This window comes from Stegodyphus dumicola, chromosome X1 (assembly GCF_044657685.1).
Source record: "Stegodyphus dumicola isolate Sdum_Otavi_A_Nest chromosome X1, ASM4465768v1".
NCBI lineage: Eukaryota > Metazoa > Arthropoda > Arachnida > Araneae > Eresidae > Stegodyphus > Stegodyphus dumicola.
Window position 1 is genome coordinate 194731104 of NC_140780.1, and position 15870 is coordinate 194746973.

Here is a 15870-nt window from a genome sequence, read left to right on the forward strand (position 1 = left end):
ACTGGCATTAACTGAGCCAGCACAAGGTCCAGCCACTTTTGTGTTGCTTTACTGAAAACCATTACAATACGTAGTTTGTGCATCTTTGATGAAGACACTTGAATTTTAGTAATTTCTTTATGTCAATGTTCTGATCGTTATTCGTAATACGTATCTTTACGGTCTTTTAAGAACTTATTGGCGCGAGTAAAGGTAACGCAGTAGTATCCGTAATTTAAAATAGGGCGTTAAAATTAAATTTATGTGTATGGGTTTCAGTACCATACAAAATTAAGAATATTTTACCACATGCTATGAAACAAAAAGAATTACATCAGTGCCAGTGCTAATAGATATAAAATACTGCCAGTACAATAGATATAAAAGATAGAAAAATGGCCCTGCAAATAGATATAACATATTTGCAATTACAACTTGATAAATTCTTAGACGAAGCGATGAATATAGTTCCTAGTATTTACACAGATTTTTAAGGAGGGGAATAAAAAAAATGTTTTCTGAATCAGCAGAAGAAAAAGTATAAAAAAGAAGTTTACCATTTATGTATAGTTTCTTCATTACTTTAACTGATACAATTATTTCATTTGTAGAAGGAATATTTTTAAAAATTCCTAAAATTATTTTCATTTTTAATTTATTGGCCATGTAAAAGTTATGAAACAGTCTGATATTATGAAATTAAAACTGAAAAAATTTAAATTAAAAAACAATCGTAATTTTATGTAGAATTTTATAATAAAAATGTGGGCAAAAATTTAATTCAAGAAATTATTTAATTAGAAGAACTTATTTTGAAATAGAAAAATGCTATTTATACCCGGCAAATATATTGAAAAAAAGAGAATTAAAATTAACAATCCATGTGTATTATTTGTACCAAGAATTTTCTTTATATTGCCTAATGCAACTATAGTATTTTTAGATCGATGAACTGGAGAACACGAAATATCAAGATTATTATTTGATGTAATTTTCAGAAAAGTCGATTTGATACCTTCAGAAGCCCCTGTAAGAGGGTACATTAAACACATTACATAGAATAAAAATAGAAAATTAATGGATTATTTTACTCTACGCATGGACTGAAGTCTGATATGGAACTATAGACAAATCCTTTAGTTTAGGAGGGATCAAAGCTGAGAACGTACAACTGCGATCAATGCATTCTGAGGCAGACTTCAAACATTAACGAGTAGTAATTTTAATAATTTTAACAGTCTTGCTCCAAATAGTAACTTCATTTGCATTCATATGCTTTTATATTAAACCTATTACGTTAGACTCCAAGGCATTACATAAAATTATGTTATTTATTGCATATTAAAATTTAGGCTACTGTCTGGGAATAAGCAATAAATATCGTACAACAATTAGTCTTGTCCTTATATCGATTTCCCGGCTAGTTTATTCAATTGAATTATACATATTTCTCAATCAGTTTTATTATGCATATATTATTTCTGAATTAAAACTACAGCATTAATAAATTCGAAAGTATAAATCCAGTTCTGTAATTGGTAACCAGATTCGATTCGTTGCTTTAGCCCAGGACCATGTAAAAAATTTAGAGCTTTATGGTGTGACGCAAAACAGCGTTCTACATTGTTAGATTTTCTAATTTATAAAAATTGCTATTAGAAACAAGATTTAATTTCCATAATATGAAACCAGTAGTAGATCTACTTCTGTTCATTTTAATACTTCTTACAGTTTCTTGTAACGATAACTTAGAAAGTTCACCAGGAAAAAGTCCCCCAATAAGTCAGATAGGGTTCGCATGTTTTACAATAATCAAACAAAATAAACCAAAATAAACGTTTAACGATGTACTTTCTCTTCTCAATAAAATTAAAACTGATCATCTAAATGTAGAGTACGTTATGTTTTGAAAATTCTGAGAATACCATGCAATAACTTTACAGTAAATATTTACTAACACAATCGATGTAATTCTCTGAAATCGCTTTATTCCAAACCACTGTTAATCCAAATATTTACTAATCAAATGGAAATTTTTCATTTTTTTTTATATTCTTTTTATAATGCCAAAAGTCCTAATAGCAAGTAAAAGTTTCATTTTTCTTTCCAAATTGAAGAAAGATTTTATCAACTTTTTATTACTTTCTTTTACAAGCATTAAAATGTCCCATCCAAGTCCAGTTAATTCTGAAATGTATTTTAATCAATCTTCTGTTTAATATCAAGAGTGAATGCTCTTTTTCTATCATGGCAAAATGATTTCTTCACTGGCAATGCTACCCCACTCCCCCAAGCAGATTTCGCGTTAAAACATTTATCCACTCTGGCCGACCTCGGCGGCGCTTCGAGTATTGATGATATATGTGAAGTTACCATATTGGTCGTTGAGGCATCATTAATACCGGCGATGCTCGATATTTTTACAAAATGAGACACAAAAGCAGAATATTTGCCTTTTAATATAGATTCTTCCCCAAGACAGAAACTCATCTGCTGCAATAACTGGAAATTACGCTGTGGGGTGTGCAAAACTTGGAAAAAGAAAACAAAAAGTTTCACTCCTGGACTATATTTCACGTTTTCGGCAGGCATGACATCTGTTGCGTTTTAACAATTACCATAATGGATCTGATTACGGTTAATTTCCCTCGGTATATCGTTAATATTGGGTGAAATTTTCCCACATCGCTCAACCACGTAAATGACTTGGATCAGTTTCGTGCTGGCCTGCTGAAGCTAATTTGGAGAAAATAATATATTTCCCAGAGATTTCCCCTTCCTATCTTTACTAGAATTTCATACACCTTTAAGTAGAAAATTAAACTTCTAACTTTTCACACTTCTAGCGATTTAAGAAGCTCATATATGTTGGTTAATTTTAAATATTTTTACTACCAAGTGATTTGGTTGCCTTATTTTATATTTTCGGTCATTAAAATTCAAATAAAACCGAACAAAGCCATATTTTCGTAAAAAAAAAAAAAAAAAAAAAAAAGCTTTGGTTAGAAAGAGAAAGGAAAAAAATAATAGATGATGGCATTTTTAACTAGTTTTGCTCTTCCGGTGTTTGCTAGATGTTCAGAAAACTTTCCTTAGGAAATTTAAAATGTAATGTTTCTTCTTATTATTCAGTAAAAAATGTGTTACAAAATTGTTTCGGTCATTATTACAAAACTGTTTGCAGCAGGTATTTTTTGTAAACTTCATCGTTAATTTAATAAAAACGGAAATAAGAATAAATCTTTGAAATTATATTGTAAATAATTTTCTTTCTCTTTCACATTTTTTATGTAGTTAGAAGAATTTCATGCAATTTCGCAGAGTGCAGCTAAAAAATTGAATAAAATTTGTATTAAAATTCCCTACAATAAATTTGAATTAATTATAAGGTGCACCAATCTGTTTCTGTTTTATAACGAAAACAGAAAGTATTATTACATAAAACATAAAAGACAATTTAATTTTCTCGTGAAAACAGGCAAAAATGAGCTGTCTAAAGCTTACTTCCAAGGAAATTGAAGAAGAGAGGGGATATTATTTTATACGTGTGTACAGTAATAGTTAAATAGGATATATTTTTATAACTCCAAAACAGTATATATTTGGTTATAAGTTACAATTCTGTTTATCCAATTTCCATTTGAATAAGACCTTCGGGCAATACTGGAATTACATCTCGCGAAAAGAATACCACTCACATTTAGGCATTTGAATGGATAAGAGAATAGATAAATCAAACAAAGCCTTTAGCATTTAAAGGAATGTTCATTAACGTACCTTTACCATCTTTAGACTATTAGTCACTGCAATGCACTGATGCATGCTATAATGAATTTTACTTATTATTATTTTTTTTTTTTCATTTTTGAATGTATTACGAATGACATCGAATGAAATGAAGTTTGTAGAGTCATTATTTTTTTTTTCGAAGCAGAAGATGTGAAAAATGTGCAATGCTCTCGTAGGGACTTGTACCTGGACCTCTCGAATACGCTCCGAGTGTTCTACAGTTACATCACGAAGGCATGCTGAAAAGGAGGGAGAAAATACCTTATAATTTCTTTTATTTCCCAGTTTAAATCTCAAAATCTAATGTTATGTTTTAATTTCACACCTATTTAAATGTGAAAAAGAGAAAATAATATAGTTTTACATCTTGGGAAAGGTATACTTTTGTAAAGAAAGTAATTGAAACTACCAGCGAAAGTATTAAAAAATTGCATTTAAATTAATAACGTAAAAAATTTATTGTACACAATGATTTTTTTCTATGCCGAAGGCATAGAAAAGTATTTCAAATTAATAAGTGCCTAAACTATAAATTTATTTCGCGTTTTAAGGTTTCTATGGTTTGTTCCTATCTTGTACGAATCGCTGTCTATGAGCATTCTCATTTCCATTTCATCCATATTTCATATAAAACAACTTGGCTGTTTTACAAACATAGCATCTGTGCTAAATAGTTCTCACATAATTTCTCTCATCAGTGGATGTTTCTAATAAAATTTTTGCGTAGAGTTTGTCTTCTCTTATTATGCCATTGTAAAAGAATATTCCATTAATACTATCATAAAAATATCGGTTATTATGTATATGAGGATTTCATTATCATCTAAATGAATACTTGAGCTATTCTCATAAAAAATTAGGAAATGCACTTAAAATGAACTAATGCAGTCAAACAGTAAATTTGGCAAGCTAAATTTGGGAAAGAATTTTCACCTCTGCAGGTGACAAATTTTGGAGACCGTATCAGAAGTTTATACTGATGCAATAATGCGAAATATATTTTCTACACCTCGATTCGTATGATTTATTTTTATTAACATTTATTTTTTGGTTAATTCTTTCCCGAAAATTGTGTTTCCTTCGTCAGTCTCACTAAAACGTTAACTCCAGCTGATTTCAATGAGTGTTTTCGAGGTAAAAAGCGTTTGTGCCTAAAGGTTATGAATAATTTGAAGCAGAGTTGTGTTGATATTAAATTTTACTTCTCAGTTGTAAATGTTGCATTTCAAAGACTTCACAAAGAGCAGCGAATAAGTTTAATTTAGTGGTACTTACGTCATGGCATTAATAAACTTTTAGTTTAGTCCTAACACAGTAAAATTAAACAAGGTATAGTTTAAGAGTCAGTTAGACTTTAAATTATAAATTATCCCAGAAGATAAAATTGCTGCAGAGTTCTCTGCGCTAGTTTAACCATATGTTTATCTCTACGGCTTGAAACAGTATAGTTTTTTAATCCTCTGAAACTAGGATTACAAAACTTAGTATACGGCTGTAGCATATCGGCTTGAAAAGTGAAATTAAATCTCTTTGTAAAACTTCCTATCCGATGTAAAATAAATTAATGCGTTAAGATGATACATTACTATAGTCTATTTTCTTCTCTTGACTGATTAGAATTATAACGGTTTCCTTAAGATGACTGAATACAGGTTCTGTATTAAAAAAACTCCACTAAAAACGATGTTTTATGACTTTATTTTGGTTGGTTATTGTATTTAAAGATGTTTTGAATTTCATCCATATTTTTATTTTCTGATTTCTCACATCTTTAGGCGATTATAAGTAATTTTCATTTATGTTTTCAGCTTTTACATGAAGAACTATTAAATATGATTACAAAATGTAAGATATGTGATATAAAAATGCTTTCTTTAATTTGCCTGCATTTTTAAGTTACACAGACCTGTAAAATCTAAGTTTGTGATTTTTTTTATTTATACCAAACTTATACATTTTTTATGTGGAAAAATGGCTAATTTTTTACCGTCCATCCCAAGTTTATTGCTTTTTATGATAACCCTTTCTTTACTGATGTATACATCTGCACAAGTGGTTGAACTGAATACCTATTAAATAATTAAATAGTATTTTAGGAGAAAATACTACTTATATTTCAGGAAAATCTTATATATATATATTTCAGCAGAAAATGCTTTTTGTAAGTAGTACAAGATATATACCTATTAAATTACAGAGGCCCATTGACAGAGGGCATTATAATGCAGTTGCACTGCTTTATTGTTTTGCCAGTAATGCTAAATTTGCTGCTTTTATGCTTAACGCTCCAACAGTAATTTGCAATCATATCAGAGACGAACAAAGGAAACTATACGCCAAATAAAAATAAACCAATTATATACCGAGGAAAACCATGGTGCATGTGACGTTTCACAAATTACGGTATTTGAGACGAATTCATAGCTAGAATTTTTCTAATCTTGTTGCTATTATACATGCATATTTTATGTGATTACGTAAATCAAAATAAAGCTCACATAGAATTTAAATTCGAGTGACGTGCATCAAGGTCGTGAAAACAGTCGTATAACTTAAATCGGTAACTGGTATGTAAAAAGGCATCTAAATTTTTATTGGAAGACCTCTCTTCTTTTTCTAGGAATAACAGCAGAACACAGAAAGAGAAAGTAAGCATATTAAACAAGAATACAGATAATTTTGTTTCTAATGCTATACGAAATGAGCTACTCATATATTTTAAAGTTTTCGCTTTCATATCGGAATTGGGAACGATATTCTTTTAGATGTTCCCTCAAAGTTTTTATTTTAACATCAATACTTTTCCTAATTTACTTTATTTCGAACATTAAATAAAATAAGTTAAAAGAAATTAAAATATTAACAATATTAAACCCAATATAAAGGAATTACACAATATAACCTTAATTTTTTAAACTTGAAGAAATACATCAAATTGCTGGATGTATTTAGTTTTCGATATAACATTAATCTTTTGAAACCTGAAGATGAAAATTACATCAAAATACTGGATGTTTATGCTATAATATTAATATTTTGCAACCTAATGAGAGAAAGTACCTTTAAGTTCTGGATATTTAGTTTACGTTGTATGTAATATTACATCCTCAAAGATTATCTTTGCAATAAATACGATGATAGTATAAACATATTAAAAAGCTATTTGTTATGGCTTTTAGGTTATTAGTCATTAAAACTTACCTATAATAAAGTCATTAAAAACGCTTTTGCTACTAGAAAATAAATGAAGCAGGATCTTAAAACTTTATAAAACGAGATCTATATTGGTTATAAAAATGACATCTGTATATTAGTTTCCAGACGCACAACTAAGAAACAATATATGTTTATTTGAAGACAAATATACACAAATAAATACTCTTATATAATAAAGAGAGAGAGAGAGAGATTGAGAGATTAAAAGAGAAACTAAGCCAAATCTCTCAAAAATATTAGCTTTATTAGATGTCTTACGTTATTGGTCTTCTCTTGCAATGTAAAGCAAAAAGAGCTAAAAGAGTTAACCATCATATTTCCCATTCACATTCAAATTAACATTATTTTAAAAATTTCTATTAAAATATTGCTAATCAAGGAATTGAAGGAAATGCTATCATATAATTAATAGTTATATGAACACATTTTCTTCATTAATGACACACTAATCCATAATAAATGCATATGAACTAAAATAGTAATTCAGCATTCGAGAAATTTAATCTGATTGTTCTTCCTTTAGTTTAATAGTTGCTTACCTCTGAAGATTATTATATAACCAACCATAGTTAATTAAGCATTGCTAAAGGAAAATTATAACTAAATAAAAATTTATTTCATGTAAAGTAGAATTTCTACCCAATGAGCGCGATGTATAACTGTAGTGTGTTATCCTTAGATGTAATATATACTATGAAGACTGGGTCTGCAGGTTTTTGCTTTTTCAAAAAACTTTTATCAGCATTATTGGTAAGTAGGCAATGGAAGTTCAGAGAAAAAATGATAATAATGATCAACAATTGGAGAAAGTTTCAAGGTAATACGCACCCTGTCCCTGGGAGTTCCGGGCGTCATGTGCTAGGTTTTCTCTCTTCCCCCTTTTTCCTATCTTCCATTTTCCATTATGATGTTTCCTTGTAGCGAATAACAGCTACCGGCTTTGCAATTTACTTCTGTACAAACTTCGCTTATATTTCTCTGGCTTATTTATTTAAGTATGTAGATATTCAAAAATACTCACAAAGCTAGAAAAAAGGGCTTCACTTCTATGGAAATCAGGTGTGCTTTTTCTCATGCGTACTCTTGCTGTTCTTCTGGATTATATGCGTTTTCTCCCTTTTCCCCCCTTTCATTTAGAAAACGGTGTGTTTCTGGGGGGAAATGACAAAAAATATATATTCAGTCTGTGTTTATCGGATTTTTTTTTTTTTAAGTGTTTTACTTGCTCATGGCGTCATGCTTAAATTTTTAGGCAGCTACTTCCTTGATTTTTTTCTCCCTTTCCCTCATTTGATCAGATTTAACGATTATAATGAGAAACTGGGAAAAAACAAATGCATATTTAGTATTCAAGGTATACCATTGACTTTTGATAAAGAATTTTCAAAGCTGATTGATTAATTTTTAACTTAAAGGAAAAATATGTACATTTCTAGATATACAAAATGAGTTTTACTAATTAAAATAATAAAAAAATACTTGCTTCCGTGTTTTATAAATTTTTATTTGAAAGTAGATTAAAAATATTAAGTCCTCCCTTAGGTTTAAATCCTAAAATTACACTTCAAAAATACTGATAGATAAAACTTCTTAAAAGGATACTGAATAGATACTCACTTATACTGTGACTTGAGCCATAGGAGACCAGTTTATATACATACTTATATTTAATTTCCTTTTTAACTATTCATCTTAATTTTAAAAAGTTCTCTAACAATTTATTTGTTTAGAAAAGCCTCTACGAAGTCCTCTTTATTTTAATCAAGTAACCCTCAAGCGTTTTAGACCTCATGTTAATAAATTTAAGTCATTTTACGTACTTTCGATTCAAAGCCTAAGCTCTAAAATCATCATAGAATCTACTGCTTTATGCTCGCAAATTGTGCGTAATATATAGTAATAGTTACAGTTTGGAGGGATGAGAGTGTTTTTCAAATGCCTTTATTTCTTTGCTAGTGTAAAGTAATAGTTAATCGTGTGATATTCTAAACAGTTCTAGTGACACCAGTGATGGATAGTTAGGAACACAACAGATAGTTAGGAAACCATTTTTAGAAGAAAGTTTCATTACAATGAAAAATGACCTTACAGATACAATACATATCCAGATTTTCTTTCCTTCTGTTATTAAATGTGAAGATATTTAATAACGGAAGGAAAGAAATATCTATACGTACAGATATTTCGAAATATCTGTACCGCCTTATACTTTACATTTATTGTTTTCAAACTTCGACATGATGAGATTTCCTCTTCCTTTTCCCTCATACTTTTCTTACACTTAAGTCACAATTCATAAATGTGACGTAACGTAAATATGAATAAAGCTTGTTGAAAACATTTGTTCGTCTGGTTCTGACTTTAGACTGCAATAGAAATTAAAGCCTTTATTGATAATTCATTTGAAATGTACGAAAAGTAGGAATTCTGCCCGTACTTGCAGACACTCATGGCATGTCGAGCTTCAAACAGTTGTCAAAATGGTAGAGATTACTGAACATGTTATTTTGGTGCAGGAGATGTGAAAAATGTGCAGTACCCTAGTCGCGAATCGAGCTCTGGACCTTACGATTGCTAGCTGAAGGCAACCAACAATAACACCGCAAAGGCAGACGGTAAAGAGAGCGAAAATACCTTACATTCTCCCCACATAAATGGCGACTGGCGAGGCCGGCGCCTAATCGCCAAACCCTGTTAATGACGAATTATCTTTCACCTCCTCTTAATTTGGGCGCTGCTTGTAGACTCTAGGTCTATTCCAGAGGTGGTAACGGGAAAAATATGCAATACTATTGATGGGATTCGAAGTCTGGATCATTTGAGACTTCGTGGCTTAATTGTAAGCCGGGCATACTTCCAATTACTCCACGAAGGTACGCTGTAAGGCGAGAGAAAAATACCTTATAAAATGCTAAAGGTCAATTCCGGCTTTTCGTATTCCAAGATCAAAAGAAAAATCACTGTAAGCAAATCTTAAAAAACAAATTTCTCGAAGCTGTATCTCAACTTTAGTAAGTCATCTGAACTTGCAGAAGGTATATTCCAGGTTTAAATATGAGCCAGGGTACTGCTCTTTATGTGCTAGTTCCGAAATGATCTCAGTTTTTCAAAACTGAGAGTGAAATAAATACTTATGAATTTTTTAAAGCTAGTGTATATAACATAATAGAAAAATATAAAAACGTAATAGAACATAAAAGCATGAAAAACATAATGGATTTATTTATGTATTGCATTCCCTCTTTCCAGTTTAAGCATTTATGGTTAATTTCAAGATGCAGATATGCTGTTTAGTTTGTCCCTTCAAAAGGCAGTTTATCTATGATAGATTTAAGATCACATTTTATCCATCACGGATCCTCATATTCCAAAATTGTTGTCCTCATATTGCAAAATTGTTGTCCTCATATTGCAAAATTGTTGTCCACGTGGGTACGATTCTGGATTTTGACTAAGGCTGAAACCCACGACAGACTGATGTTACTTACGAATCTACTGGAATACTTAATGGTGAAAATGAGACTTTTAGAACATGACCTGTTTGCTTAAGAATTTTAATTCCATAATCTTACCCAAAGCATCCTTCACATGTGTTTATTCTTTAATCAATATCCTTAAGCTTTCATTACACTGCATTCGCTGAAGGATTTTTTCCCTTCTGCTTTTGAAAATTAAAATATACATAAAATACAAAAAAAAAAAAAAAAAAAAAAACTGAATATCGCAGTATTGAAATAAATGGATATGTAGTAAAATGTTTCTTTCTGTTGAGACAGTTTTCAATAATATGCTTCTTGAGATCTTTTTTTTTTTTTTTTTGGTTCACATAAAATATTCAGTCGAATAATATAATTGTAAATTTTAATTAAAGTTCCTTTTGTCAAATATTGAACGTGGTGCCAAAATACTTCATATCGCACATTCTAACATTAAACTGATTCATGAATCTACTTAATTGTAAGTCTATTATTTACACCAGGATTTCTTAAACTGTGGGTCGCGACTCCCAAGGGGATCGTGGGACCTGTAGCAGGGGGTCGCCAAAAATTTTAGCAGTTTTGATATTTCTTTAACTTATTATAATAATTACACAATGTATCTGAGAAAGAAACAATGTATGCAGACAAAGAAACAAACGAAAAAGTTTGGACGTATTCTTTTTTTATACTATAAACGTTAATTTTCCTTGCTTTGCACATGACGCTGTCATTTCGTCTGTTACTTATTTAAAATTTTCACATTGTTCTATGTCTTAAAATTAGAAATTAAAGTTAATGAACCTAAAACTGCAATAGTATATTACAATACAAGTGAAAAAATTGCCAATTGCCAGATTCACTCACGCGTGTGTCGGATTTGCGCAATACTTATGAGGTCCCACAAATTTTTTATAAATATTATGGGGTCCTAGGGGTAGCGAAAAAATCTCAGTGATAAAAAGGGGTCGAGACTGAAAAAAAATTTAAGAAACCCTGATTTACACGATAATAAATTTAATTTTTTTTTATATTTAATGTAAAGGAATGACGATTAAGATAAGTAGAAAATATACCATAAAAATGTAAGAGATGTAAAAGATACTTTTAAAAAAACCCTTTTGTTTTCTTGCTTACAGAATGTAATGTCTAGTATGGAGTATTACAAGATCTTCATAATTAAGGAAATTTAGTTTTTATTTTAAATTCCTATACCCAAATAAAAAGCATTTGGGCTAACAAAAAGAAATCTCTTCTTTTTTGTATCAATAAACATGAAAGTGATTAATGTGAGATACAGCTTTTATGTTTCAGCCTACAACATGGTACAAATAACTGTATCAAATTAGCTAAATTTTGTTTATTGCTTTTATTGTAGTGTTTTGCAATGAATTCGGAAGTTCTGATCTAAAGATCAGAAAATTTTACATAAACTGATTTTTAATCTATTACGAAAATGCTAGATTATTTTTTTAGCATCAAGTGGAGTTTTCTTAAAAATATTTAAAGTAAATTGCTAATAGAATTTATTTTAGACTAATGCTGCTTAAAACAAAGCACTGAGCATTGCTAAAAATCTAAACATTATTTGATATTCGGTATAATCTGTATAATCCTACAGATTTATATGTGTACATATATCATTTGCCTTTTAATAAAAATTGATTTTTATATAGCAAAGAGCTTAATTTTAATATTGCTTGTAATAGTTTAAAAATTTATTAATATTATGCATAAAATATGCGATACAAATTGCTTATACTGTTATTATTAACAAAGCATTTTTATTTTATCAAATATCTTGGGACAAAAGCAGAATATCTGGACGAATTTTTGGTCAAAGCAACCTTTTTACACAAAACACCGAATTTCTTTCTTCGTTTCGGTTTTCATATATCACCACAAGAAGCTGATATTTATTCTCTAAACGAGAATAAGTGATCAGTAAACATAAAATGCTCATCACTAATTATAAATCGTAATTTTTCATAATTCTTATCTGTAAAGAACAAAACACACTATTTTACATAAAATAGTTAAATAATAGCTTTATAATTAGTTTCATTGTCTTTGATGCTATTTAAAAAAATTAAGTTTGAGAATTCTAGTCCTTGAAAGAATTCGAGTAGCAGTTTAATAAGTTGCTGTTTGAAGAGTTAAGGATTTCAAGCTCATTCATTAGCCTGAGTATGTTGCTCGCACAATTTAGAGTCTCCGTGGGAACTTGTTTGAGTAATATAAGATTAGTTAATAAAATATTATTTCTGTTTAAACCACTTCCTTTCGCTTTAAATAAACAATATTAGCACATAGGCGCTTTATGCAGGAATATATATCTCTTTCTGAAAATAATTCCTTTGCATTCCCAAAATGTACTGAATAATACATAATATTTTTTTCACAAATAAAGGAGAGCTTTGTGATCTGCATGCAAGTCATAAATGTACCAATTTATTAATAATTCTCTATTTAATAATTTCTTTGCATTCCCAAAATGCACTTTTATAGCACATAATATTTTTTTCACTGACAAAAGACCTTTGTGTTCTGCATGCAAATCATAAATGTGCCAATTTGGGTGGTGAAGAAGGTACCGTGTACTTCGGGCCTCTGTTTGCTTCCTGAGCTGGAACTAACCATTCATGAGACATCTGTCCACTAGCAATCATCTGTTGAGGATGGTGATAGTAATATGATCCAGAATGCAGCTGATTTTGATACGCTGAATTATTCACAATCGCTCGAACATTATTTGGTGTTGTATAATCAACAGCTGTGCACAGTAAACCCATAGAATTCTGCATATTGTTTTGAAATGGCATATGCATATTAGTTTGATCCCACGCTGGATGAGGTTGAACAACAAGCCTTGCTGCAACACCTGTATTGTAATAGAAGGCGTTGTTCTTCAGTGCAGTATCACTTTCCGAAGGGAAAGGATTATCTTGTGGATCAGTTAAGGCTTGTTGGTTAAAATTAAGCTGAAATGGCGACGCTGGTGAAGGTGGAGTGGAAACACAGTGAGAAGGCGTAGATGACGCAGAGGGAGATGACATAAGACGCTTTTTATCTGCATCACTTTGAGAATACGAAGACTCATGTTGCATATGACGATGAGGAAAAGCTGACTTATCAGTGAATGCATTTTGGTACTGGATTCCTCGAGACATATTTGAAGCAGGATATAACTTACTTCCATTTGAAGTGTTGAACACAGACTGATGTGATGCAGACAATTTGCTTGGTGAACTTAATAAAATATCGGAATTCACGCGAATGGAACAGGAATTAATGCTTGAACAAGAGTTGGGTGATGAATGCAAACCATATGGAGCTACTGATTGCACTGGTGTGCATTCGGTATTGAGAGACTGGGTTAATGTATTTCCAACACTACAATTCGTATTTGACGGAATTACTGTAGATGTTGGTGAATGAGAAAGAGGGGATGAACCTGCTCCACTTCCTAATGTGCTGGAAATTTCTTTTTCTGTAGACTGATTATAAAGCCCCTTTGATTTTTGTTCTTTTTTATATTTCATACGTCTGTTTTGGAACCATATTTTGATTTGACGCTCAGTAAGATTCAGTAAGGAAGCCATTTCTATTCTTCGGGGCCTGCATAAATAACGATTGAAGTGGAATTCTTTTTCCAATTCAACCAACTGTGCGCTAGTGTACGCAGTACGAGCTCGTTTCGATGGTTGTTCACCTGAAAAGAACAAAGCATTATTAGTTTCTACAGAAAAATTTATAAATTATGCATGAGTTAATTATAAACTATATCTTATATCATTAACAAAGTAATCAAATTGTGTTCTATAAAAGGAACAAAGTTTTTCTTTTACTGAGTAAACTAAATATAGAGGAACAGAAAACACACTTTTTGTACCAGTTTTACACGTTCGAAACGTTACTCGCTTCTGAAAATCAGGCACAAGAGCTACTCATATTTTATTTATTATTTTTTTTTTGCATTAAGAACTGTTTATATTAATACGAATTTAATCGTTGTTGGATATAGCTTATGTAATACAAATAATTAAAAGATTTTTAAATAAAAGCAATATTAAAAAATAATTACCTGTGCAAATATTACATGAAAAGGTTTTCTCAGGTTTATTGGTACACATATAAAAATGAGTTCAGAGATTTCCATCTGTGATTAGTATAAATATTTTACTTTCCTTCTATTTCCTCACATCTACTCAATGATAGCTTAATGCTTCTGAAAGCTCAGCAGCAGTGATGAGCCCTGACCATTGTCACACATATTTTAGAATTTGTTTTTGATCCAATGAATACGTTTTTCAGTCTTTTTCTGCTTTAAGTAATAGGAATGCAAATAACCTTATCAAAAGGAAGCGACACAGAAAAGAAAAAAGTCCCAGAAATGAGAATTTCAACTGAAATAAATAACTGCTATTTTACAGTAATTTTTAAAATCGAAGATTCATTTCAACTAATATGCAGATTCTCTGCATAAAGTTGTGTCTTTTATTTTAAATCTGATAGTAACTGTCAGAAACGTTATAATTATTATAAAAATTAAGTTTTGGGGTGACATATTATATAAGCATTTAAATATGCGGTTGAAATTTCTTTGATCATATAAGGAATGTAAATATTAGTTCCTTTGCAAATGTTCAACGTAAGATTATATTTCACTCTTCTCCAAACTTATTTTAGTTCTTATATAGATCCCAAACCATTTGAGACAATTACAATTTTTAATGATCGACAGAACCCTGGAGTTTAAGAGCTGAGATATAAGAAGAAAAGAAAATTTATAATAACTCAAAGATACGTTTGGAAATTTTCATGCATAATTATATCATTACCTCTCTAAAATTTAGAAGCCTTGCTGTGAGAAACCTCGAACATTAGAACTACTGAAGCAATATTTCCCTACATTTTCTCAGTTCCTTTCCTATTTGGATTAAATAAATGTCTATATAACACCTGAAGACATCCATAGAAAGTTCACTTCCCAACCAGAAAGCTACGAAGAGCACCTTTACTTTAACGGAAGTAACTGAACTTGCTTTATAAAACTGTCCGTCTGTTGACAGAGAAAGTTTTACACTAAATTCGCATTTCATTTTTGTGCAGTAATACTATTCAAAAAAGAAAGCAAAAATCTGTTACTGTTTTCGGAATGTACGAAGCACTATGCTAAAATTCATAGATAACAGATGTAAGGTAAAAACCTAGAATTAAGGTGTTATGCTGCCTTGAATGGTTATTTTTTTTTTACATTCTTCAAAATGAGATCGATAATTAATCATAAAGAATCTAGTTGTGCTTTATAGTTTAAATATTTATTTGAGATAAGTGCAAGTTCTATTTTACAGACTTCTGCTCCTGAGAATATAAAAGATTTGAATTGACAAATTTTCATTTGTCTGCC

At 30.4% G+C, this 15870-nt stretch overlaps 1 protein-coding gene and 1 long non-coding RNA gene across 4 annotated transcripts in view; one reads left to right on the forward strand and one right to left on the reverse strand.

The window, feature by feature from the left end:
- The window catches only part of LOC146993383 (uncharacterized), a 295011-nt gene that overhangs the window by 175593 nt on the left and 103548 nt on the right, over window positions 1-15870 (forward strand). The window lies entirely within an intron of this gene.
- Window positions 11848-15870, reverse strand: part of LOC118200749 (uncharacterized) — a 178424-nt gene continuing 174401 nt past the window's right edge. For 2 of the 3 annotated variants that reach the window (XM_035372713.2, XM_035372714.2), the window contains one exon: window positions 11848-14172. In XM_035372713.2, the coding sequence (XP_035228604.1) occupies window positions 13019-14172 (1154 nt within the window). In that variant the 3' untranslated portion in view covers window positions 11848-13018. The remainder of the gene's footprint in view (window positions 14173-15870) is intronic. The other variant, XM_035372715.2, reaches the window with a different exon arrangement.